This window comes from Bufo bufo, chromosome 1 (genome assembly GCF_905171765.1).
Source record: "Bufo bufo chromosome 1, aBufBuf1.1, whole genome shotgun sequence".
Classification (NCBI taxonomy): domain Eukaryota; kingdom Metazoa; phylum Chordata; class Amphibia; order Anura; family Bufonidae; genus Bufo; species Bufo bufo.
In genome coordinates this window covers 608,470,190-608,496,897 of record NC_053389.1, presented here as the reverse complement: position 1 = coordinate 608,496,897, position 26,708 = coordinate 608,470,190, and the positions used below count along the sequence as shown (strand labels likewise).

The window sequence follows — 26,708 nt, the reverse complement described above, 5'->3', positions numbered from 1 at the left end:
GTGCTCACTAACACAGATTTAGACAGATTTGTGAACAATATTTGAGAGTAATGGGTCTTCTGTGTAGAAAATGTTTCAGATCTTTGAGTTCAGCTCATGCAAAATGCTCAGTGTTCATAATATTTTTTTCATTTTATAGCATTAGGTGGCATAGGGACACAGTGTTGCGTTTTTATATTTTTGCTCAGTGTACTTGCACCATTTTCTGTGCCATCGATCCAGTCTACCTCCCACTGTTTGTTTACAGGCAGCAGCAGTGAAGTGCAGGTTACGGCATGTGACCGCTGCAGCCAGTCATGTTTCACAGCTGTATACCTGCACTTCACCGCCGCAGCCTTGAGGAGGAGGACAGAAGGGCACAGCAGAAAGGTGAGTATATAGTCATTTTTATTTTATTTTACAGCATTGGTAAAAATGGGCCAAACTTATAGTAAACTTGGGCATCACCTTTAAGGCTCTGTTCACATCTGTATCCTGGTTTCCTTCGTAAACCAACTTCAACCCAGTACTGAATAGCTTGCTTGACAGACACAACTGACTTAGGCCTCATGCACACGGACGTTGTTTTGGTCCATATCGGATGCGGGCCCATTCACTTCAATTGGGCCGCAAAAGATGCGGACAGCACTCCATGTGCTGTCCACATCTGTTGCTCCGTTCCATGGCCCCGCTAAAAAAATATAACATGTCCTATTCTTGTCCGCGCTTTGCGGACAGGAATAGGCATTTATATTGAAGGCTGTCCGTCCCATTCCGCAAATTGCGGACCGCAAAACACACAACGGTCGTGTGCATGCGGCCTTACAATAGGGTTTTTGTCTGGCTTCGCTGCCTCGTCCAATATTTTTTTTAAAATAGCACTGCCTGCAGCGCAGTTCTTTCTGGACAGTGATGGACTCTGCAGGCATAGGGGGAGATTTATCATAGACCGGCGTTTTATGCCAGTCTGATATCCCTGGAGGAGGATGTAACTAACTTATGGTGGGGCTCAGGCACAACCGCCTGCAGTCTGTGCGCCTTAGGCTACTTTCACATTAGCGTTTTCAATTCCTCTATTGAGATCCGTCGTAGGATCTCAATAGCGGAAGAAAACGCTTGTATTGTCCCCATTCATTGCCAATGGGGAAAAAACTGAACGAAACAGAATGATCCATAGTGCATTCCGTTCCTTTTGGTTGCGTCCCCATCGCGGACAGAAAATGCTGCAAGCAGCGTTTTTCTGTCCGTGGTGTATGGAGCAAGACGTATCCGTCCTGACACACAATGTAAGTCAATGAGGACAGATCCGTTTTCTCTGACACAATAGAAAACGGATCCGTCCCCCATTAAATTTTAATGGTGTTCAAGGCGGATCCGTCATGGCTATAGAAGACATGATACAACCGGATCCGTTCATGACAGATGCATGCTGTTGTATTATTGTAACAGAAGTGTTTTTGCAGATCTATGACGGATCCGCAAAATACGCTAGTGTAAAAGTGACCTAAACAGAAACCGTCGATTTGTCTTCATTTACACCAGAAAACTGGCATAAATGAAGATTAGCTCTTAGATAAACTAGATGCTGAACACTGTAAAAGTCAACGTACAGCAAGTTTCTTCAAACGTTGGTTGACCTGCAAGATGACTTTCTTCTCAGCGGAAGAATTCGCACAATTGGTATTGCCATTTACGTTAACAGATTGGTATCTCAGAGAGATCATGCAGGGAAGTCCCTCTGGCCCAGAATTGTCTGTCTCACTACTTATGGGCCCGGGCAGTGGACCACATCATCATCATCATCATCATCATCATCATCATCATGATAAACGTGATAAGCATGATGATATATGCGTTTAAGGTTTCGACTATTTATTTGTGATTTCATTGTACTCGCTGAATATGTAGATCCTTCTTTCTTATGATTGAAAAAGCTCTTTTGTTGAACTGAATGTGTCTTTCTGTATAGATCAGGGACGCCCAATTTGCTGCCTTCAAACCGTTGCAAAACTACAACTCCCAACATGCCCTGTTAGCTGTAGGCTGTCCAGGCATGCTGGGAATTGTAGTTTTGCAGCAGCTCCAGGGTCGCAGGTTAGGCGCCCCTGGTATAGATGATGGACCTTTTTGTTTTCTGAGTTGTTATATGGGATTTTTATGCCATTTGCTGTTTTTGTTAATATTATAAAACTCAAATAAAAATTTTATATTTAAAAAAAGGGTGGCGTAGAATTGCCACTTGCGACTATGTTATCGCAATGGCATTTAAAGTCGCAAACACTGTGTTTACTACTTTTTACTGCCAGAAAACTGGAGCAGGGAGATCATAAATCTCCAGCAAAAAGTAGATTGTGGAATGTACCTGTAGACATGGTGTGGAGTCTTCTGTGTCCAGCAGTAGTTGATGATGCCGAGTTCTCCACCAGCACGGTTGTATGGTGGATGGTTAAGAAAGAGGTAGAAACTCCTCATTGACACCCTACAGATCTAAGACTTGGTAATATTTGGTAACCTACCAATGAGCTACTTAAGTGATATCCTTTCCCTGGTAATCTTAAAGGGAACCTTTTTGGTGGGAGTTCTTTAAAGGGAACCTGTCACCTGGAATTTGTGTATAGAGCTGAGGACATGGGTTGCTAGATGGCCCCTAGCACATCCGCAATACCCAGTCCCCATATCTGTGTGTGCTCTTATTGTGTCAAAAAAACGATTTGATACATATACAAATTAACCTTAGATGAGTCCAGCGTGAAGGAGCCCAGCACCGCCCTGCATCCTCCGAATCTCCTCCTTGCTCCCCAACGTCACAGAGCTAGAGCGCCGTAATCTTGCGATGCGAGAGCTAGCGCATGTGCAGTTTGTTTCCTGGGGCTGATGCCAGCACAGGGAAGGAACACTATGCCGACACTGCGCATAGTGTTCCTTCCCTGTGCTGTCATCAGCCCCAGGAAACAAACTGCACATGCGCTAGCTCTTTCATCGCGAGATTACAGCGCTCTAGCTCTGTGACGTCGGGGAACAAGGAGGAGATTTGGAGGATGCAGGGCGGTGCTGGACTCCTCTCAGGGACAGGACACATCTCAGGTTAATTTGCATATCTATCAAATCTTTTTTTTTTTTTTTTTTGAGACAATAAAAGCGCACAGAGCTATGTAAAATGGGTATTGCGGATGTGCTAGCGGCCATCTAGCAGCCCATGTCCTCAACTCTATTCACAAAATCCAGATGACAGGTTCCCTTTAACCACCTCCGGACCGCCGAACGCAGCGACGCGTCCTGGAGGTGGTTGATTGATTCCTCCTGGACGCGCCGGCGCGTCCTCTTGAGAGACGCGAGATTTCCTGTGAACGCGCGCACTCAGGCGCGCGCGTTCACAGGAACGGAAGGTAAGCGAGTAGATCTCCAGCCTGCCAGCGGCGATCGTTCGCTGGCAGGCTGGAGATGTGTTTTTTTTTAACCCCTAACAGGTATATTAGACGCTGTTTTGATAACAGCATCTAATATACCTGCTACCTGGTCCTCTGGTGGTCCCCTTTGCTTGGATCGACCACCAGAGGACACAGGCAGCTCAGTAATATGTAGCACCACACTACACTACACCCCCCCCCGTCACTTATTAACCCCTTATTCACCCCTGATCACCCCAATCACCCCATATAGACTCCCTGATCACCCCCCTGTCATTGATCACCCCCCTGTAAGGCTGCATTCAGATGTCCGTATGATTTTTACGGATCCACTGATACATGGATCGGATCCGCAAAACACATACGGACATCTGAATGGAGCCTTATAGGGGGGTGATCAATGACAGGGGGGTGATCACCCCATATAGACTCCCTGATCACCCCCCTGTAAGGCTCCATTCAGACTTTTTTGGGCCAAGTTAGCGGAAATATATTTTTTTTTTCTTACAAAGTCTCATATTCCACTAACCTGTGTCAAAAAATAAAATCTCACATGAACTCACCATACCCACACACCCCAAGGTATTCCGTGAGGGGCATATTGAGTCCATGAAAGATTGAAATTTTTGTCCCAAGTTAGCGGAAAGGGAGACTTTGTGAGAAAAAAATAAAAATATCAATTTCCGCTAACTTGTGCCCAAAAAAAAATAATTCTATGAACTCGCCATGCCCCTCATTGAATACCTTGGGGCGTCTTCTTTCCAAAATGGGGTCACATGTGGGGTATTTATACTGCCCTGACATTCTAGGGGCCCTAAAGCGTGAGAAGAAGTCTGGGATCCAAATGTCTAAAAATGCCCTCATAAAATGAATGTGGGCCCCTTTGCGCATCTAGGCTGCAAAAAAGTGTCACACATCTGGTATCGCCGTACTCAGGAGAAGTTGGGCAATGTGTTTTGGGGTGTCATTTTACATATACCCATGCTGGGTGAGATAAACATCTTGGTCAAATGCCAACTTTGTATAAAAAATGGGAAAAGTTGTCTTTTGCCGAGATATTTCTCTCACCCAGCATGAGTATATGTAAAAAGACACCCCAAAACACATTGCCCAACTTCTCCTGAATAAGGCGATACCACATGTGTGACACTTTTTTGCAGTCTAGGTAAAGGGGCCCACATTCCAAAGAGCACCTTTCGGATTTCACAGGTCATTTACCTACTTACCACACATTAGGGCCCCTAGAATGCCAGGGCAGTATAACTACCCCACAAGTGACCCCATTTTGGAAAGAAGACACCCCAAGGTATTCCGTGAGGCGCATGGCGAGTTCCTAGAATTTTTTTATTTTTTGTCACAAGTTAGCGGAAAATGTTTTTTTTTTTTTTAATTTTTTTTTTCTTACAAAGTCTCATATTCCACTAACTTGTGACAAAAAATAAAAACTTCCATGAACTCACTATGCCCATCACGAAATACCTTGGGGTGTCTTCTTTCCAAAATGGGGTCACTTGTGGGGTAGTTATACTGCCCTGGCATTTTAGGGGCAGAATGCGTGAGAAGTGGTTTGAAATCAAAATCTGTAAAAAATGGCCGGTGAAATCCGAAAGGTGCTCTTTGGAATGTGGGCCCCTTTGCCCACCTAGGCTGCGAAAAAGTGTCACACATCTGGTATCCCCGTACTCAGGAGAAGTTGGGCAATGTGTTTTGGGGTGTCTTTTTACATATACCCATGCTGGGTGAGAGAAATATCTTGGCAAAAGACAACTTTTCCCATTTTTTTTTTTATACAAAGTTGGCATTTGACCGAGATATTTCTCTCACCCAGCATGGGTATATGTAAAATGACACCCCAAAACACATTGCCCAACTTCTCCTGAGTACGGAGATACCACATGTGTGAAGCTTTTTTGCAGCCTAGGTGGGCAAAGGGGCACACATTCCAAAGAGCACCATTCGGATTTCACCGGCCATTTTTTACAGATTTTGATTTCAAACTACTTACCACACATTTGGGCCCCTAGAATGCCAGGGCAGTATAACTACCCCACAAGTGACCCCATTTTGAAAAGAAGACACCCCAAGGTATTTCATGATGGGCATAGTGAGTTCATGGAAGTTTTTATTTTTTGTCACAAGTTAGTGGAATATGAGACTTTGTAAGAAAAAAAATAAAGAAAAAAAAATCATTTTCCGCTAACTTGTGACAAAAAATAAAAAGTTCTATGAACTCACTATGCCCATCAGCGAATACCTTAGGGTGTCTACTTTCCGAAATGGGGTCATTTGTGGGGTGTTTGTACTGTCTGGCCATTGTAGAACCTCAGGAAACATGACAGGTGCTCAGAAAGTCAGAGCTGCTCCAAAAAGCGGAAATTCACATTTTTGTACCATAGTTTGTAAACGCTATAACTTTTACCCAAACCATTTTTTTTTTTTTTTTTTTTACCCAAACATTTTTTTTTTTATCAAAGGCATGTAGAACAATAAATTTAGAGCAAAATTTATATATGGATGTCGTTTTTTTTGCAAAATTTTACAACTGAAAGTGAAAAATGTCATTTTTTTGCAAAAAAATCGTTAAATTTCGATTAATAACAAAAAAAAGTAAAAATGTCAGCAGCAATGAAATACCACCAAATGAAAGCTCTATTAGTGAGAAGAAAAGGAGGTAAAATTCATTTGGGTGGTAAGTTGCATGACCGAGCAATAAACTGTTAAAGTAGTGTAGTGCAGAAGTGTAAAAAGTGGCCTAGTCATTAAGGGTGTTTAAGCTAAGGGGGCTGAGGTGGTTAAAGAACTCCCACCCAAAATGTTATTCTCTGACCTGTTAGAAAGGTACATGATGAAATCTGTAGTGAAGGTAGATTTTGCCAATCGTCCATTACAGCACCATGAGAGAGGGTCTACCCCCCCCCCCCCCCCCAGGACAGGAAACCTACAGGTATAAAAAAGGAGGAGCCACTCCCTTACTCAGTGGTTTCCTGTCCTACAGGTTTGGCCATAAAGGTGAGTAGTTTCTACCTGGGTAACATTTTTAGTTTCAGCTGGGGGGGTGTGCGCGGGGTGAGTTCTCCGCTCAACACACCAGTAGCCTAGCTTACAGCCTGCGTCTTAAGGAGCGGTACGGCGGGAAGTGCTATACTAAGTGCAGGGGGGGGGGGGGGGCCCTGAGTCCCCTTACTAACCGTTGGGTGGTCACCCGCTATTGTGGACGGCTTCAGCAGTCGGCCAGCGGCTGGTTCCCATGCTGCAGACTAGAGGCTGGGAAAGGGGCGGAGCCACATTATAATAAAGGAAGGCCGGCCTGGTGAGCATCATGTGCTCACGGAACGCTCGGGATAGCGTGTCAGGAAGTGTGGGAAAATCGGATTTAAATTCAAATGCCCAGCTAGAAGCCGAGGGTCCTTGTCGGGAAGGTCTGGATCCAGGCTATTGAAGGTCATGGAAAGTACTGGTGACCAGAAGGAATGTGGTATGGATGGAGGGTATGTACGGTGATACGTTCTGTTCTATTGAATACTGGCTTATGGCAGTGTGTTGTTTTTCAGGATAAACCTAAAAAGGCATCCTCTAAAACGAAATATAAAGAATGTGGATTGTGTAAAGCGAAGTTAGCTCCCACCTATACTAAGATACTTTGTCGCCCTTGAATTGAATCTACAATTGCGGAAAAGTCACCCTTCATGATGAAATGCATAAAGAAGTTAATTAGAGAGGAAGTGGGGAACGCACTTAAATCCAAGAAAGTTCCTCATAAGTCCCAGGATAAGGCTAGGTTCACACCTGAGCGTTTTACAGCGCGTTCCTACGCGCTGTAAAACGCTCAACAGGCAAAAACCAATGTTTCCCTATGGGCATGGTTCTCACCTGAGCGTTTTACAGCTTGTAGGAACGCGCTGTAAAACGCCCTACGCCCCAAGAAGTACAGGAGCTTCTTTGGGGCGTATTGTGGCAGTTTTTCATTGGATGCCTCTGTGGTTAATCACACACCAAAATACAAAAACGCCCGATAAAAACGCCTGTAAAAGCGCTTATCGAATACGCTTAGGTGTGAACCCAGCCTAAGTCTCCGTCAGTTTACTCCGATATCTCTGGGTCAGAAGATGAAGAGTTTTTGTTAGAAAGTGGTCAACTGGGCTCAGACTCATCTTCTGAAGGGGACAGGGGTGGTAAACCCTTTTTTCCCATTCAGGATACAGATCAGATATTAAAAGCGGTTAGAGCTACTATGAACATCTAGGACCAAAAAGAAGTCCTTTCTGTTCAGAATTATATGTACACTTCTGTTGACTTCCAGTATAGTCACACACTCCGAAGTCCTACTCTATTCATGGCATTTTCCTATTTAATTAAGACACACACTATAACACTCTTAACTATTTTCTTGGTGAAGACACAGTGTTTGCTTATTATCACCTGTGTCTACAATCCCAAGAAAAGGTTTTCTGAGACTGAAGTAATTCTTTTACGTATACATTGAGATTCTAGAATATGAATTTATATATACGGTAATTAGTAATGAACACCCTTCTAGTTATATATTTTAAAAAAAACACACCAATTAACCACCTCAGCCCCCAGTGCTTAAACACCCTGAAAGACCAGGCCACTTTTTACACTTCTGCACTACACTACTTTCACCGTTTATTGCTCGGTCATGCAACTTACCACCCAAATGAATTTTACCTCCTTTTCTTCTCACTAATAGAGCTTTCATTTGGTGGTATTTCATTGCTGCTGACATTTTTACTTTTTTTGTTATTAATCGAAATTTAACGATTTTTTTGCAAAAAAATGACATTTTTCAGTTGTAAAATTTTGCAAAAAAAACGACATCCATATATAAATTTTGCTCTAAATTTATTGTTCTACATGTCTTTGATTAAAAAAAAATGTTTGGGTAAAAAAAAAATGGTTTGGGTAAAAGTTATAGCGTTTACAAACTATGGTACAAAAATGTGAATTTCCGCTTTTTGAAGCAGCTCTGACTTTCTGAGCACCTGTCATGTTTCCTGAGGTTCTACAATGGCCAGACAGTACAAACACCCCACAAATGACCCCATTTCGGAAAATACACACCCTAAGGTATTCGCTGATGGGCATAGTGAGTTCATAGAACTTTTTATTTTTTGTCACAAGTTAGCGGAAAATGATGATTTTTTTCTTTTTTTTTTTTTTTTCTTACAAAGTCTCATATTCCACTAACTTGTGACAAAAAATAAAAACTTCCATGAACTCACTATGCCCATCACGAAATACCTTGGGGTCTCTTCTTTCCAAAATGGGGTCACTTGTGGGGTAGTTATACTGCCCTGGCATTCTAGGGGCCCAAATGTGTGGTAAGGAGTTTGAAATCAAATTCTGTAAAAAATGACGAGTGAAATCCGAAAGGTGCTCTTTGGAATGTGGGCCCCTTTGCCCACCTAGGCTGCAAAAAAGTGTCACACATCTGGTATCTCCGTATTCAGTAGAAGTTGGGGAATGTGTTTTGGGGTGTCTTTTTACATATACCCATGCTGGGTGAGATAAATATCTTGGTCAAATGCCAACTTTGTATAAAAAAATGGGAAAAGTTGTCTTTTGCCAAGATATTTCTCTCACCCAGCATGGGTATATGTAAAAAGACACCCCAAAACACATTCCCCACCTTCTCCTGAGTACGGAGATACCAGATGTGTGACACTTTTTTGCAGCCTAGATGGGCAAAGGGGCCCACATTCCAAAGAGCACCTTTCGAATTTCACTCGTCATTTTTTACAGAATTTGATTTCAAACTCCTTACCACACATTTGGGCCCCTAGAATGCCAGGGCAGTATAACTACCCCACAAGTGACCCCATTTTGGAAAGAAGAGACCCCAGGGTATTCGCTGATGGGCATAGTGAGTTCATGGAAGTTTTTATTTTTTGTCACAAGTTAGTGGAATATGAGACTTTGTATGAAAAAAAAAAAAAAAAAAAAAATCATCATTTTCCACTAACTTGTGACAAAAAATAAAAAATTCTAGGAACTCGCCATGCCCCTCACGGAATACCTTGGGGTGTCTTCTTTCCAAAATGGGGTCACTTGTGGGGTAGTTATACTGCCCTGGCATTTTCCAGGGGCCCTAATGTGTGGTAAGTAGGTAAATGACCAGTGAAATCCGAAAGGTGCTCTTTGGAATGTGGGCCCCTTTGCCCACCTAGGCTGCAAAAAAGTGTCACACATCTGGTATCGCCGTATTCAGGAGACGTTGGGGAATGTGTTTTGGGGTGTCTTTTTACATATACCCATGCTGGGTGAGATAAATATCTTGGTCAAATGCCAACTTTGTATAAAAAAATGGGAAAAGTTGTCTTTTGCCAAGATATTTCTCTCACCCAGCATGGGTATATGTAAAATGACACCCCAAAACACATTCTCCACCTTCTCCTGAGTACGGAGATACCAGATATGTGACACTTTTGTGCAGCCTAGGTGGGCAAAGGGGCCCATATTCCAAAGAGCACCTTTCGGATTTCACTCGTCATTTTTTACAGAATTTGATTTCAAACTCCTTACCACACATTTGGGCCCCTAGAATGCCAGGGCAGTATAACTACCCCACAAGTGACCCCATTTTGGAAAGAAGAGACCCCAGGGTATTCGCTGATGGGCATAGTGAGTTCATGGAAGTTTTTATTTTTTGTCACAAGTTAGTGGAATATGAGACTTTGTATGAAAAAAAAAAATAATCATTTTCCACTAACTTGTGACAAAAAATAAAAAATTCTAGGAACTCGCCATGCCCCTCACGGAATACCTTGGGGTGTCTTCTTTCCAAAATGGGGTCACTTGTGGGGTAGTTATACTGCCCTGGCATTTTCCAGGGGCCCTAATGTGTGGTAAGTAGGTAAATGACCAGTGAAATCCGAAAGGTGCTCTTTGGAATGTGGGCCCCTTTGCCCACCTAGGCTGCAAAAAAGTGTCACACATCTGGTATCGCCGTATTCAGGAGACGTTGGGGAATGTGTTTTGGGGTGTCTTTTTACATATACCCATGCTGGGTGAGAGAAATATCTTGGCAAAAGACAACTTTTTCCATTTTTTTATACAAAGTTGGCATTTGACCAAGATATTTATCTCACCCAGCATGGGTATATGTAAAATGACACCCCAAAACACATTCCCCAACTTCTCCTGAGTACGTCGATACCAGATGTGTGACACTTTTTTGCAGCCTAGATGCGCAAAGGGGCCCAAATTCCTTTTAGGAGGGCATTTTTAGACATTTGGATACCAGACTTCTTCTCACGCTTTGGGGCCCCTAGAATGCCAGGGCAGTATAAATACCCCACATGTGACCCCATTTTGGAAAGAAGACACCCCAAGGTATTCAATGAGGGGCATGGCGAGTTCATAGAAATTTTTTTTTTTTGGCACAAGTTAGCGGAAATTGATATTTTTTATTTTTTTCTCACAAAGTCTCCCGTTCCGCTAACTTGGGACAAAAATTTCAATCTTTCATGGACTCAATATGCCCCTCACGGAATACCTGGGGGTGTCTTCTTTCCGAAATGGGGTCACATGTGGGGTATTTATACTGCCCTGGCATTCTAGGGGCCCTAAAGCGTGAGAAGAAGTCTGGAATATAAATGTCTAAAAAATTTTACGCATTTGGATTCCGTGAGGGGTATGGTGAGTTCATGTGAGATTTTATTTTTTGTCACAAGTTAGTGGAATATGTGACTTTGTAAGAAAAAAAAAAAAATTCCGCTAACTTGGGCCAAAAAAAGACTGAATGCAGCCTTACAGAGGGGTGATCAATGACAGGGGGGGTGATCAATGACAGGGGGGGTGATCAATGACAGGGGGGTGATCAGGGAGTCTATATGGGGTGATCACCCAACTGTCATTGATCACCCCCCTGTAAGGCTGCATTCAGACGTCCGTATGATTTTTACGGATCCGATCAGTCTATCAGTGGATCCGTAAAAATCATGCGGACATCTGAATGGAGCTTTACAGGGGGGTGATCAATGACAGAGGGGTAATCAATGACAGGGGGGTGATCAGGGAGTCTATATGGGGTGATCACCACAGTCATTGATCACTCCCCTGTAAGGCTGCATTCAGACGTCCGTATGATTTTTACGGATCCGATCAGTCTATCAGTGGATCCGTAAAAATCATGCGGACATCTGAATGGAGCTTTACAGGGGGGTGATCAATGACAGGGGGGTAATCAATGACAGGGGGGTGATCAGGGAGTCTATATGGGGTGATCACCACAGTCATTGATCACTCCCCTGTAAGGCTCCATTCAGACGTCCGTATGATTTTTACGGATCCGATCAGTCTATCAGTGGATCCGTAAAAATCATGCGGACATCTGAATGGAGCTTTACAGGGGGGTGATCAATGACAGGGGGGTGATCAGGGAGTCTATATGGGGTGATCACCTCCGTCATTTATCACTCCCCTGTAAGGCTGCATTCAGACGTCCGTATGATTTTTACGGATCCGATCAGTCTATCAGTGGATCCGTAAAAATCATGCGGACATCTGAATGGAGCTTTACAGGGGGGTGATCAATGACAGGGGGGTAATCAATGACAGGGGGGTGATCAGGGAGTCTATATGGGGTGATCAGGGGTGATCAAGGGCTAATAAGGGGTTAATAAGTGACGGGGGGGGGGGGGGGTGTAGTGTAGTGGTGCTTGGTGCAACATATTACTGAGCTGCCTGTGTCCTCTGGTGGTCGATCCAAACAAAGGGGACCACCAGAGGACCAGGTAGCAGGTATATTAGACGCTGTTATCAAAACAGCGTCTAATATACCTGTTAGGGGTTAAAAAAATCACATCTCCAGCCTGCCAGCGAACGATCGCCGCTGGCAGGCTGGAGATCCTCTCGCTTACCTTCCGATCCTGTGAACGCGCGCGCCTGTGTGCGCGCGTTCACAGGAAATCTCGCGTCTCGCGAGAGGACGCACCGGCGCGTCCACCCAGAACAACAGGACCGCCGCAAAGACGCAATCCTGCGTACGGCGGTCCTGAGGTGGTTAAACTGATGATAGAAACATCAAAATCCCTTTACATGATCATTAAAGGGAACCTGTCGCCTCCAAAAGTGATATAAAACTGCCAGCATTACATTATAGAGCCAGAAATTTTGATAATCCATACTTGAGAAAACCGCTTTTTTAATCTCCTTGAGCGCTCGGTTTCCTGTGAGCTTGAAGTCAAGGGGGCAGAGGCCTCCTTGCTTCAAATCAAGCAAAGCCCACATATGAGGCTTCGTTCACATCACCGTTCAGTCTATCCGTTGTCTTGCTCCGTTTAGGAGCAGGAGAAGGGAAAGGACGGAAAAGGCACATAACTGACGCCAAACTGAGTCAAACGGAGCCCTTAGGACCCCATAGACTATAATGGGATCCGTTATGTTTCCGCTCAGAAGATGATTTTTAAGCGGAGACAAAAGTTGTGCATGCAGGACTTTTGTCTCCGCTTAAAAATCATCTTCTGAGCGGAAACATAACGGACCCCATTATAGTCTATGGGCTCCGTTTGACTCAGTTTGGCGTCAGTTATGTGCCTTTTCCGTCCTTTCCGTTCTCCTGCTCCTAAACGGTGCAGGACAACGGAAAGGCTGAACGGTGATGTGAACAAAGCCTTACCTGTCCCCTCTTTGACTGTGATTTACATATTTTCTATTCCTTGGTATCGCGCAAGTCTGGCGCCTGCACGGTGTGCCCCTTGTGACTGCACGATCCCGTCTCGGGCTCCCGCAGTCAGCTGGGCATTTTCTCACTGCGCATGCGCCGGATAGATTCCAGTCCGCGCGCCGGCAAGAATCAACGTGTGTGTGCTCGCGCCGGCGAGGTATATTCACAGTGCGAGCATGATCACAGCTGCAGGAGCAGGAGAACTCAAGCCAGTGGTCACGCTTCGCCCCTGACCCCCACCAGAAACTCAGGTAGTAATTTATAAATGTTAGTCTGGGCCAGAAACGTTATACATAAGCATAAGGGCTCTTTCACACTTGCGTTGTCCGGATCAGTCGTGTACTCCATTTGCCGGAATTACACGCCGGATCCGGAAAAACGCGTAAGAACGCATAATTTTTTCTTTCCGGATGCGTCTTTCCGGCTTTTTTGGTAAGATACGGATACGGAAATCCTGAAGCCAACATCAAGTGCTGTTTCGATGGATCCGTCGTGCGGATCCGTCGTGTACTGATGAGCGGATCCGGTATGTAAATTATTTCTTACCAGAAAATTTCTAGTTTGTTTTACAAAATAAAATATGCAAGGGACAAACACACACACAATACTCACCTCCAGGAGCTTCTTTCACGCCCTGTCTTCTCACGCGCGGGCTGTCTAGTGGAAGTTTTCGCGCCAGCCAAGCCCTTCCTACTTCCTGGCGCAGGCGCAGATGCAACTTCCGGATCCGTCATTGCGTCGTAACAACTGAAGATGTTAGGACGGATCCGGACTAATACATTTCAATGGGCTATTATTCCGGATCCGTATGATGCGGAAAGTGTTCAGGATTTTTGACCGGAGCAAAAAGCGCAGCATGCTGCGCTATTTTCTCTGGCCAAGAAACGTTCCGGTCCTGAACTGAAGACATCCTGATGCATCCTGAACGGATTTCTCTCCATTCAGAATGCATGGGGATAATCCTGATCAGGATTTTTCCGGCATCGAGCCCCGACGACTGAACTCTATGCCGGAAAAGAAAAGCGCAAGTGTGAAAGAGCCCTTAGATGGGCTAAATGGACTACACTTATCCCTAAAACGATTATACAGTTATAAATGCATAGGACACTTTTTTTTTTTTTCCCCCCACACAAGTAAGAAAAAATAAATAAATAAAAAACACACTGTGCCAGCCCTAACAACATCAATAAAGATCTACCCTCATCATCTTCCTAAGGGTACATGTACACGGCCGTCATGCGTCCGTTCCGTGCAGGCAACATCCGTGCAGCGGCACGGACCCATTTAACTTGAATGGGTCCGTGGTCTGTCAGCACCGCAAAAAAGTAGTGCTTCCGGTGTTCTGTTCCGTGCCTCCGTTCCGCATCTCCGGAATTGCGGACCCATTAGGTCCCCGTCCGTGATGCGGAGTGCACACGGCCGTGTGCATATAGCCTTATAATGTATATAACAGGAGTTAGGCCTCATTCACACGACTGGAACGGGTGGCCCATTATAGAATTGCCTGTTCTTGTCCTCAAAACTGACAAAAATAGGACCTGTTCTATCATTTTTGCCGGGCCACGGAATGAAGCAAAGGATGCGGACATCACACTTTTGCGGCCACATATACTCTCACCACGGAACGGCCATGTACCCTTAGGAAGATGATGAGGGTAGATCTTTATTGATGTTGTCAGGGCTGGCACAGTGTGTTTATTTTTTTCTTGTGTGGGGAAAAAAAAAGTGTCCTATGCATTTATAATTGTATAATCGTTTTAGGGATAAGTGTAGTCCATTTAGCCCATCTTGGGCTTATATAACGTTTCTGGCCCAGACTAACATTTATAAATTACTACCTGAGTTTCTGGTGGGGGTCAGGGGCAAAGCGTGACCACTGGCTTGAGTTCTCCTGCTCCTGCAGCCAGTGATCACGCTCGTGCTGTGAATATACCTCGCGAGCGCACACGCTGATTCTTGCCGGTGCGTGCAATCTAGCCGGCGCATTCGCAGTGAGAAAATTATGCCCGGCTGACTGCGGGAGCTCGAGATGGGATCGTGCAGTCACAAGGGGCGCACCGCGCAGGCGCCAGACTTGCGCGATCCCAAGGAATAGAAAATATGTAAATCACAGTCGAGAGGGGACAGGCAAGAGGCGGGCTTTGCTCGATTTGAAGCAAGGAGGCCGCTGCCCCCTTCAAGCTCACAGGAAACAGAGCGCTCATGGAGATTAACCTCTTGCGGACACAGGGCGTATAGGTACGTCCTGTGTATTTCCGATCACCGGCGGGCGGTGATCGGAACTGGGTGCCTGCTGAAATGAATCGGCAGGCACTTAAGAACACAGGGCGTATAGGTACGTCCTGTGTATTTACGATCACCGGCGGGCGGTGATCGGAACTGGGTGCCTGCTGAAATGGGTGCCTGCTGAAATGTATTGTAATGCATTGCAGAGGGGATCAGACCCCCAAAAGTGAACATCAGTAATAAAGTAAAGAGGAAAAAAAAGTTTAAAAAAGTGTTTTTAATAAAATTTATAAAGTAAAAAAATTAATAAAGTAAAAAAAAAAAAAAAGCCCCTTTCCCCTTATTTTATATCCGTAATAACCGACTCTATAAATATATCACATGATCCACCCTGTCCGATTTAAATACCATAAAAAAAAACCGCTGTGACGAAAAGCCATTTTTGACACCTTACATCACAAATAGTGCAACAAGTGATCAAAAAGGCTTATGCCCCCAAAATAGTACCAATCTAACCGTCACCTCATCCAGCAAAAAATTAGCCCCTACCTAAGACAATCGCCCAAAAAAAAAAAAAAACCTATAGCTCAGAATTTGTTTAAAAAATGCTGGTATTGTGTAAAATTTAAAAGGACACTGACAGGCCGTTAGAGCATATAAAGTGACATATATTCTTCTATTGGTCTTAATATGCTTAATTAAACTATACCATTATCACCCCTCGCTGCCTTTCCTTTACTTATGAAAAGTGTTTTTATCAGTATGCATATTACCTTACTTTGTGCCCAAGGGGCTGTCCCTCATTGAGTTGTGTGCCCAGTCGCGCCCCAATTGCCGTCTCCTAGTGCCGCCCAGCTCATTAGTATTCACTGCACTGGGCGGCTTTTTTTTTTTTTTTCTCCCGACGCAGTGAAATCCCACGCATGCCCAGTACTATCTTCTACTGGAGCTGGAGGGTGCCGGGGACCTTATCCAGAGCAGGCACGGAGCGACAAGATGAGGCTGATGCCAGGAAGATAGTACTGGGCATGCGCGGGATTTCACCGCGTCGGGAGAAAAAAAAAAAAGCCGCCCAGCTCATTAGTATTCACTGCACTGGGCGGCTTTTTTTTTTCTAGGCACTAGGAGACGGCAGTTGGGGCGCGGCTGGGCACACAACTCAATGAGGGACAGCCCCTTGGGCACAAAGTAAGGTAATTTGCATATTGATAAAAACGCTTTTTATAAGTAAAGGAAAGGCAGGAAGGGGTGATAATGGTATAGTTTAATTAAGCATATTAAGACCAATAGAAGAATATACTGTATTTTTCACCCCCCATAAGACGCACTTTCCCCCCCCCAAAAATGGGGGGGAAATGCCCCTGCGTCTTATGGGGTGAATGCTGACATTTTTACATCGCAGGCTGCGATGTATGAGCGAGCGGGGAGGGACTGGGAGGAGGAGCTGGGGGCCGGCAATTGCGGCGGGGCGGTGCAGTCACTGTACTCCGGCCCCGCCGCTCCAGTGCTGCACTATACAAATATAAAATGTCTCATTCAATGTTCAGTGATTAAACATGCCCCCCCACTTTTAATATTACCGTACACCCTAACAGCTTCTGTAGAATGCAGGCAGGCGGCAGCGTAACTCCCTGATGTCACGTGCCTGCGCCGCCTACTTTGAATGAATGAAGCAGTCAGTGAGAGACGCGCCACCCTGCCTGCCTGCGTTGTACAGAAGCTGTTAAGGTGTACGGTAATATTAAAAGTGGGGGGGCATGTTTAATCACTGAACATTGAATGAGACATTTTATATTTGTATACTGCAGCACTGGTGGTGGGGGGGGGGGAAATCTGTGGATGGCACTGTTATGGGCTGGGACATCTGTGGATGGCACTGTTATGGGCTGGGGGGTCTGTGGATGGCACATATATAACAGTGCCATCCACAGATCCCCCGTAACGGTGCGTCATCCACAGACCCCCCCGTAACGGTGCGTCATCCACAGACCCCCCCGTAACGGTGCGTCATCCACAGACCCCCCCCCCGTAACGGTGCGTCATCCACAGACCCCCCCCCCCCCCTGTAACGGTGCGTCATCCACAGACCCCCCCCCCCGTAACGGTGCGTCATCCACAGACCCCCCCCCTGTAACGGTGCGTCATCCACAGCCCCCCCCCGTAACGGTGCATCATCCACAGACCCCCCCCCCTCCCCCGTAACGGTGCGTCATCCACAGATCCCCCCTCCCCCGTAACGGTGCGTCATCCACAGATCCCCCCTCCCCCGTAACGGTGCGTCATCCACATCCCCCCCCCCCCCCGTAACGGTGCGTCATCCACATCCCCCCCCCCCCGGTAACGGTGCGTCATCCACAGACGCCCCCGTAACGGTGCGTCATCCACAGACCCCCCCGTAACGGTGCGTCATCCACAGACCCCCCCCCCCTGTAACGGTGTGTCATCCACAGACCCCCCCCGTAACGGTGCGTCATCCACAGACCCCCCCCCCTGTAACGGTGCGTCATCCACAGCCCCCCCCCCCCGTAACGGTGCGTCATCCACAGACCCCCCCCCCTCCCGTAACGATGCGTCATCCACAGACACCCCCCCCCCCCCCCGTAACGGTGCGTCATCCACAGATCCCCCCCCCGTAACGGTGCGTCATCCACAGATCCCCCCTCCCCCGTAACGGTGCGTCATCCACATCCCCCCCCCCCCCCCGTAACGGTGCGTCATCCACAGATCCGCGCCCCCCCCCCCGTAACGGTGCGTCATCCACAGACCACCATTGGTTCCAAACCCACCAAAAGCTTTAAAGGATAACACTTAGACCCTAATTTAAATTTTCATATATGTAGTTAGTAATAACATGATATTCCAGAATCAGTTACTATTAGACTGACTTACCCCATATTTAATAAGATTCAGCCCTTAGCAACCAGTCTGCATAAAACTGCAATCCAGGGATCTCAAGTCTCCCTGAAGTTCAGGGATTCTCCTGCTATCAGATAGCGGCTCCCTGACACCTGCATGTGAAACAATATATCCTGGAAAGGTTCACTGATAGCAGAGCAGAGAGATAAGAGAAGTGACAGGACACAGAGTTTAGATTACAGGTTGAATTAACCCTTTAGGGTCAAATTGGCTTCTCAAGGAGATATTTATGTTAAAGGCATCCCTCCTTCTGTCTCATTCAGTAGCTCGATAACTATTGAGAGAGTTACACATTTAACCCTTCATTTTAATTATATTATTTACCCCAGTGTTAAATTCACCCCCCCTGGATGCTTGTTTTTTTCCTACAGTGGGGTAGATAATTACACACAGGGTTTTAAAGAATAAACTTCCTGACTCAGACCAAGAGCCGACAAGTCAGCAAGTGAATCGAAGCATCCGCGCATGCGCAACCTAAGCTTCGGTTCACTTGCTTCTTGTCAGCTCAGCGAATGAACCGAAGATTCGATTCCTGAATCGGTTTCATTTGAATGAACCGATTCATGTGAAAGATCCGAACTTCCCATCTCTAGTTTACTCGCAGTAAACCTTTCCGGCAACCTGTAGCAGTGTCCCCTTCTCGGCGCGTGCGCACAGTGCAAGAAGAAGCTGATGCCAGCAGTCCGCAACGGTGCATCAGGCTGAGCCTGTGCGCACGCGCGGGATCTCAAAGCGGGGGGAGGGAGGGAGAGGCGGCACTGCAGATCTCCCTTCCCTGGTCTGCGCTGCTCCAGCTCTGCTGAGTGAGGGAGCGTCTGCCAAACGCAGGGACAGGGAGAAGTGCACACAGCCCAGGCACTGTTATCAGCTGCTGGGGAGGACCTGGCTTTAATCATTTACTTACAGTCCCTGGCTGTCAGTAATCTGACCTTGCACGCAGCCTGCTTCTGCGTCCTCCATCCTTCAACAGATAGACGGACCATGCCTAGCAACCCTATTTTAAGCAGAGGTAAAAGTAGGCAGTACAGGGAACCAAACTGTGGAATTAAGGGGTAATTGAATACACAGTGAAAAGTTGAAATAGGGCCACCAAGGAGATATTAATCACCACAATCCAATACTCCCAAAAATAATATGACAGTTATACTTTAAATTAAATAAAAACGTTGTAAAAAAAGGCATTTATTGTCACCTTACATCACAAAAAGTATAATAGCAAGTGATCAAAAAGTCATTCGTTCCCCAAAATAGTACCAATCAAACCGTCATCTCCTGAAAAAAATGAGCCCCTACACAAGACAGTCGCCCAAAAAATAAATAAAACTATGGCTTTCAGAATGTGGAGACACTAAAGAATCTTTTTTTTTTTTTTTTTTTTTTTTTTAAAAAAAAGCTTTATGTAAAACTGAAACAAATAACCAAAAGAAGTTGTCATGTTTGGTATTGTCACGTCCGTGACAACCTTCTCTATCAAAATACCACATGATCTAACCTGTCAGATGAATGTTGTAAATTAAAAAAAAAAAAAAAACGGTGCCAAAACAGCTATTTCTTGTTACCTTGCCTCACAAAAAGTGTAATATAGAGCAACCAAAAATACGTACCCTAAAATAGTACCAACAAAACTGCCACCCTATCCCGTAGTTTGCAAAATGTGGTCACTTTTTTGGAGTTTTTACTCTAGGGGTGCATCAGGGGGGCTTCAAATGGGACATGGTGTCAAAAAAACAGTCCAGCAAAATTTGCCTTCCAAAAACCATATGGCATTCCTTTCCTTCTGCGCCCTGCCGTGTGCTCGTACAGTAGTTTACGACCACATATGGGGTGTTTCTGTAAACTACAGAATCAGGGCAAAAGTTTTGTTTGGCTGTTAACCCTTGCTTTGTAACTGGAAAAAATTGGTTCAAATGGAAAATCTGCCAAAAAAGTGAAATTTGTAAATTTTAGCTCTATTTTCCATTAATTCTTGTGGAACACCTAAAGGGTTAACAAAGTTTGTAAAATCAGTTTTGAATACTTTGAGGGGTGTAGTTTGTAAAATTGGGTAGTTTTGGGGTGGTTTCTATTATGTAAGCCTCACAAAGTGACTTCAGACCTGAACTGGTCCTGAAAAAGTGGGTTTTTGAAATTTTCTGAAAAATTTCAAGATTTGCTTCTAAACTTCTAAGGCCTCTTTCACACGGGCGTCATGTTTTTGGCCCGGATAAGATGCGGGTGCGTCGCGGGAAAATGCGCGATTTTTCCGCGCGAGTGCAAAACATTGTAATGCGTTTTGCACGCGCGTGAGAAAAATCGGCATGCTTGGTACCCAAACCTGAACTTCTTCACAGAAGTTCGGGTTTGGGATCGGTGTTCTGTAGATTGTATTATTTTCCCTTATAACATGGTTATAAGGGAAAATAATAGCATTCTTAATACAGAATGCATAGTACAATAGGGCTGGAGGCATTAAAATAAATTATTTAACTCACCTTAATCCACCTGTTCGCGCAGCCCAGCTTCTCTTCTGTCGTCTTCTTTGAGGAATAAGACCTTTGATGACGTCACTGCGCTCATCACATGATCTTTTACCATGGTGATGGATCATGTGACGGACCATGTGATGAGTGTAGTGACGTCACCACAGGTCCTTTTCCTGTGCACAGCAAAGATGAAGACAGAAGAGAAGCCGGGCTTCGCGAACAAGTGGATTAAGGTGAGTTAAATAATTTTTATTTTATTTTTTTAACCCCTCCAGCTCTATTGTACTATGCATTCTGTATTCAGAATGCTATTATTTTCCCTTCTAACCATGTTATAAGGGAAAATAATAATGATCGGGTCTCCATCCTGATCGTCTCCTAGCAACTGTGCGTGAAAATTGCACCGCATCCGCACTTGCTTGCGGATGCTTGCGATTTTCACGCAGCCCCATTCACTTCTATGGGGCCTGCGTTGCGTGGAAAACGCACAAAGAGGAGCATGCTGCGATTTTCACGCAACGCACAAGTGATGCGTGAAAATCACCGCTCATCTGCACAGCCCCATAGAAATGAATGGGTCCAGATACAGTGCGGGTGCAATGCGTTCACCTCACGCATTGCACCCGCACAGAAATTTTGCCCGTGTAAGAAAGGGGCCTAAGGCTACTTTCACACTTGCGGCAGTGTGATCCAGCGGGCAGTTCCGTCGTCTTAACTGCCCGCCGGATCCGCCGATTTTGATGTGACTGAAAGCATTTGTGAGACTGATCCGGATGCAGATTCGTCTCACAAATGCATTGCAAGAACGGATCCGTCTCTCCGCTTGTCATGCGGACAGACGGATCAGTCTTGTATTTTTATTTTTTTACATTTTTACCGATCTGCGTATGCGCAGGCCGGAAGGACGGATCCGGCATTCTCGTATTTTGTCCTGATCAGTCAAAACGACTGAACTGAAGACATCCTGATGCATCCTGAACGGATTACTCTCCATTCAGAATGCATGGGGATATGCCTGATCAATTCATTTCCGGTATAGAGCCCCTGTGACGGAACTCTATGCTGGAAAAGAAAAACGCTAGTGTGAAAGTACCCTAAGCCTAGTAACGTCCCCAAAAAATTAAATGGCATTCCCAAAATGATCCAAACATGAGGTAGACATATGGGGAATGTAAAATAATAACTATTTTTGGAGGTATTACTATGTATTATAGAAGTAGAGAAATTGAAATTTGGAAATTTTTCCAAATTTTTGGTAAATTTGGGTTTTGTTTTTTCATACCAGTGTCATGAAGTACAAAATGTGACGAAAAAACAATCTCAGAATGGCCTGGATAAGTAAAGGCATTTTAAAGTTATTCACACATAAAGTGACACTGGTCAGATTTGCAAAAAAATGGCCTGGTCCTTTAATGGGTTAAAGCGTTTTTCTCAAGTGGGGATTATCAAATTTCTGGCTCTCACACACATGATCAATAACAGACTGGGGGCTGCTATAAAGTAATGCTGGCAGTTTTATATCACTTTTGGAGGTGACAGGTTCCCTTTTAATGTAAACCTTACAACATATGATCATTTTAGATTCGCTCTATTTTTCTCATCTGAGTATCTGTCTAAACCTCTTCTCACAAAAACAGACTGTATAAACACTCCTAAGTTCTGCAAACAAAGGTCTCTACTAGGGCTGAAACGATTACTCGATTAAATCGAGTAATTCGACACAAAAAAATCCTCGATGCTAATTTTTTGCATCGAAGATTCGTTTGTGTCATGTGACCACGGAGCGAGAGTGAAGCGCTTGCTATTACTCCCGCTCCGTGGTCTCCCGCGGCGCTTGGAATACTTACCTTTCCAGCAGGCGGCCTCCAGACACTCCACAGTACGTCCATGGTCCCGCGCTGCTCTGACCTCCTGACGTACGCACGCCGTGACCTGACGCACTGTGTGACGTCAGGAGCAGAGCAGCGCAGAACGATGGAGTGTCGGCAGCGCCCCTGCTGGAAAGGTAAGTTGGTGAAACCGAGGGGGTGGGGGCGCAACTAAGGCCAGGCGCCAGGAGTGCACAGCGTCATAGAAACCAGTGACGCTGTGCAATCCGGGTGTCAGGAGGAGCATGGCAGCAGAGCTGATGGCACAATTGGGGCAGAGCTGATGGCACAAGGGGGCAGAGCTGATGGCACAAGGGGGCAGAGCTGATGGCACAAGGGGGCAGAGCTGATGGCACAAGGGGGCAGAGCTGATGGCACAATGGGGGCAGAGCTAATGGCACAATGGGGGCAGAGCTAATGGCACAATGGGGGCAGAGCTAATGGCACAATGGGGGCAGAGCTAATGGCACAATGGGGGCAGAGCTAATGGGGCAGAGCTGATGGCACAATGGGGGCAGAGCTGATGGCACAATGGGGGCAGAGCTGATGGCACAATGGGGGCAGAGCTGATGGCACTGGGGTGAGGGAGAGCTAATGGCACTGGGGTGAGGGAGAGCTGATGGCACTGGGTGGGGAGAGCTGATGGCACTGGGGTGAGGGAGAGCTGATGGCACTGGGGTGAGGGAGAGCTGATGGCACTGGGGTGAGGGAGAGCTGATGGCACTGGGGTGAGGGAGAGCTGATGGCACTGGGGTGAGGGAGAGCTGATGGCACTGGGGTGAGGGAGAGCTGATGGCACTGGGGGGAAGGAGAGCTGATGGCACTGGGGGGAAGGAGAGCTGATGGCACTGGGGTGAGGGAGAGCTGATGGCACTGGGGTGAGGGAGAGCTGATGGCACTGGGTGGGGAGAGCTGATGGCACTGGGTGGGGAGAGCTGATGGAACTGGGTGGGGAGAGCTGATGGAACTGGGTGGGGAGAGCTGATGGAACTGGGTGGGGAGAGCTGATGGAACTGGGTGGGGAGAGCTGATGGCACAGTGGGGAACAAAGGGTGTTGGGGACTAATGGCAGGGGGTCTGAGTTTTTATAAAGGAAAACAGTCTATTATTTTTTTCTTATTAGATTACTCGATTAATCGTCTGCCCCCTGCTGCCTGGCAGCCCCTGATCTCTTATAGGGGGCTATGATATGCACAATTAACCCCTCAGGTGCAGCATCTGAGGGGTTAATTGTGCGGATCACAGGCCCCTGTAAGAGATCGGGTGCTGCCAGGCAGCAGGGGGCAGTCATGTACACAGTTCGTAGTATATTCTAACTAGAAGCGTCCCCATCACTATGGGAACGCCTCTGTGTTGGAATATACTGTCGGATATGAGTTTTCACGAATTGAAAACTCATCTCTGAAAAAGCTTTTATGCAGACGGATCTTCGGATCCGTCTGTATGAAAGTAACCTACGGCCACGGATCACGGACGCCAATCTTGTGTGCATCCGTGTTCTTTCACGGACCCATTGACTTGAATGGGTCCGTGAACCGTTGTCCGTCAAAAAAATAGGACAGGTCATATTTTTTTTGACGGACAGGAAACACTGATCACGGATGCGGCTGCAAAACGGATGCGGCTGCTTATTCTCTAGCAGTAGAGAATAAACATTTTGCCAGGAGTTCTACTTTAAGGTTTATCCACACCTTCTCCTTGCCCGCCATGAGAGAGGTGACTTGATTGTGAAGCGCTTATTGTGGAAAATTAATTGTGTTTGAGGCAGTGCATAAAGTGCTGGAACTTTGTAAAGTTCTTCTAGTTCTGTCCTAGCCCAGTTGTCTGAACTTTGCTGTGTATAGGTATGTAACATTGAAAAGATCCAGAACCGGTGCATTGTGCTAGGATCTTTTTTTATGTTTACCGTTAATACTTATGTGCACCTGTATGGTGGTTAGACCTTCAAGAGATGCTTCGGGACGTCAATACTGATTGATGCCCTAGTTAGGGCAGCGTCCCTGCCATTCTTTACTGGGCGCCGCTTTGTCTGGTTTTGCGGTAGTGGCCGTGTCTGGTATTGAAGCTCAGTCCCAGTCTGCTGATTGGTTGGGATGCCAAGAGTCCAGCCCTCACCAATTTGATATTGATGGACTGTCCTACCCCTTTAACATCTCTAGGGGATTGCTATGTGCCTTTCGTTGCTATTATATGCACCTTTTGTGTATGCAGATTGAAAGTGTGTCTTATAGTAAGTATAGAGAGAAACTGCAAGTGTCAGACCGCATGGGATTCCAAGATTTTGTTTGTCCTTATTGGATAGTAGAGGCAACCAATGCCCACCTCATAGCTAAACTGGTTCAAAACAGTCCGGACGGTGAGGGCATGAAGATCTTCCCGTTGTCCTGTTAGACAAGGGGCATCTAGTATTAGGGCTCCTGCACACGGCCATAGCAGTTTTTGCGGTCTGCAAATTCTGCCCATAATTGAATTGTCCTATCCTTGTCTGTAAAACAGGCAAGAATAGGACATGTTCTATTGTTTTGCAAGTGCAACGGAATGGATATACGGATGCGGACAGCACACGGTGCTGTCTGGATCTTTTGCGGCCCCATTAAAGTGAATTGCTCTGCATCCGACCCATAAAAAATACGTGTGCATGAACCCTTAGTCAGTGAGCCTCATTGCTTTCTAGAAAATGAAGTATGGTGTACTAGACCTTTCCCATGTGAGTTAGTTTATTCATTTACAAACAACCCCTACTGCAATCTATCAAGACGACTGCAAGGCACAGATGACAAAGAATAATTTATAAAAAACGTGTTATAATTAGATATAAACTAACAGAAATAGCGTGGTGTTCAACAGGCAGGAAATGCTCCAACCCATATGCAGTTATGCACATATATACAGGGGAGCAAATCCTGCACTTATAGTCCGTTGCTAATGGTGATGCCCAGCAAACATGCATACAGTGGAGGATGCCTGCAGCGGACCACAAGTACCACAATAGACATCCTACACAAGATAGCAATTGTGTAGATGTGATAGTATAACAATCTAATAACAAGGACAGGTGCACTCTGAGATTTTACTAAGCCCTCAAGCTGGTGTTAAAATTGAGAGATTAGCAAACATGTCCTACTATGAGGACATGTCTGAGCCCAAGCACCGTGCCAAAGTTTCGCAAGTAGCTTGGGTCCTAACACTCACCTACCTGAGCCGTATGGGCAATACCAGGAGTTAACTGGCGAGTGGTCTGTGAGTCGGTCCTCACACTCCTATAATTCGCCCCCTGGTATTGCCCATACGGCTCAGGTAGGTGAGTGTTAGGACCCGTGCTACTTGAGAAACCTTGGCGCGGTGCTCGGGCTCAGACATGTCCTCATAATAGGACATGTTTGCTAATCTCTCAATTTTAACACCAGTTTGAGGGCTTGGTAAGATCGCAGAGTGCACCTGTCCTTGTCATTAGATTGTTATAATTTGATATCCACTTTTTCCCTTTTATTGTAAGTGTAGCTATAAACGAGGTTAATTGCGTTTTTTGGACTTGAGTGTTTTACTATGTTTTCTCAGGCTGGTGACGGTCGGGGAGATAAGAGGATGACGCATTCAGCTAACGTTAAAGGTAGATTGGTCTCAAGTTCACTAATGTGAGGTGTCAAGTGTATTTCTTTGGTAATATCAATATGTAATCCATTTCTTTTCATATCGATCCATAGACAACCCCTTCAAGTACTTGGTGGAAACTCTCGAGTGCAGTCCAGATAAAACTTTTTTCAATATTTCTAAGTTGCAGGGCTCAGAGTATGGTGAGTAGTGAACTGCCAGAATAATGTGCAGGTTTAAAGAGGACCCGTCACATCTCCTGACATTTCTGTTTTAGTAACTACTTCCATTCCCCATGTAATAACTATTCTGAAGCATCTTTTCTTATGACTCTTTTTCTATGTTTTGTCATTCCTTTATTATTCCTGTTAGAAGGTCTGAATGACTTACTAGCAGTTTGCAATAGAGGTCCAGATGAGTTTTTCCAGTTCAGGGGGTGTGCCTGCACATTTTGACACTGGCAGCACTAGTTGATTATTGTCAGACTGTGCAGGGACACGTCCCTAACTGGAAACACCCATCTGGATCTTCATTTCAAGCTCCAAGTAGTTTAATTCAGAATTTCTAGCAG

General features: G+C 45.6%; 1 protein-coding gene across 1 annotated transcript in view; it reads left to right on the top strand.

Moving 5' to 3' along the window:
- Nucleotides 1-26,708, top strand: part of IREB2 (iron responsive element binding protein 2) — a 143,688-nt gene that overhangs the window by 9,183 nt on the left and 107,797 nt on the right. The window contains exons 2-3 of the mRNA XM_040413632.1: nucleotides 26,105-26,156; nucleotides 26,251-26,340. Coding sequence (XP_040269566.1) covers nucleotides 26,105-26,156; nucleotides 26,251-26,340 — 142 coding nt within the window. The remainder of the gene's footprint in view (nucleotides 1-26,104; nucleotides 26,157-26,250; nucleotides 26,341-26,708) is intronic.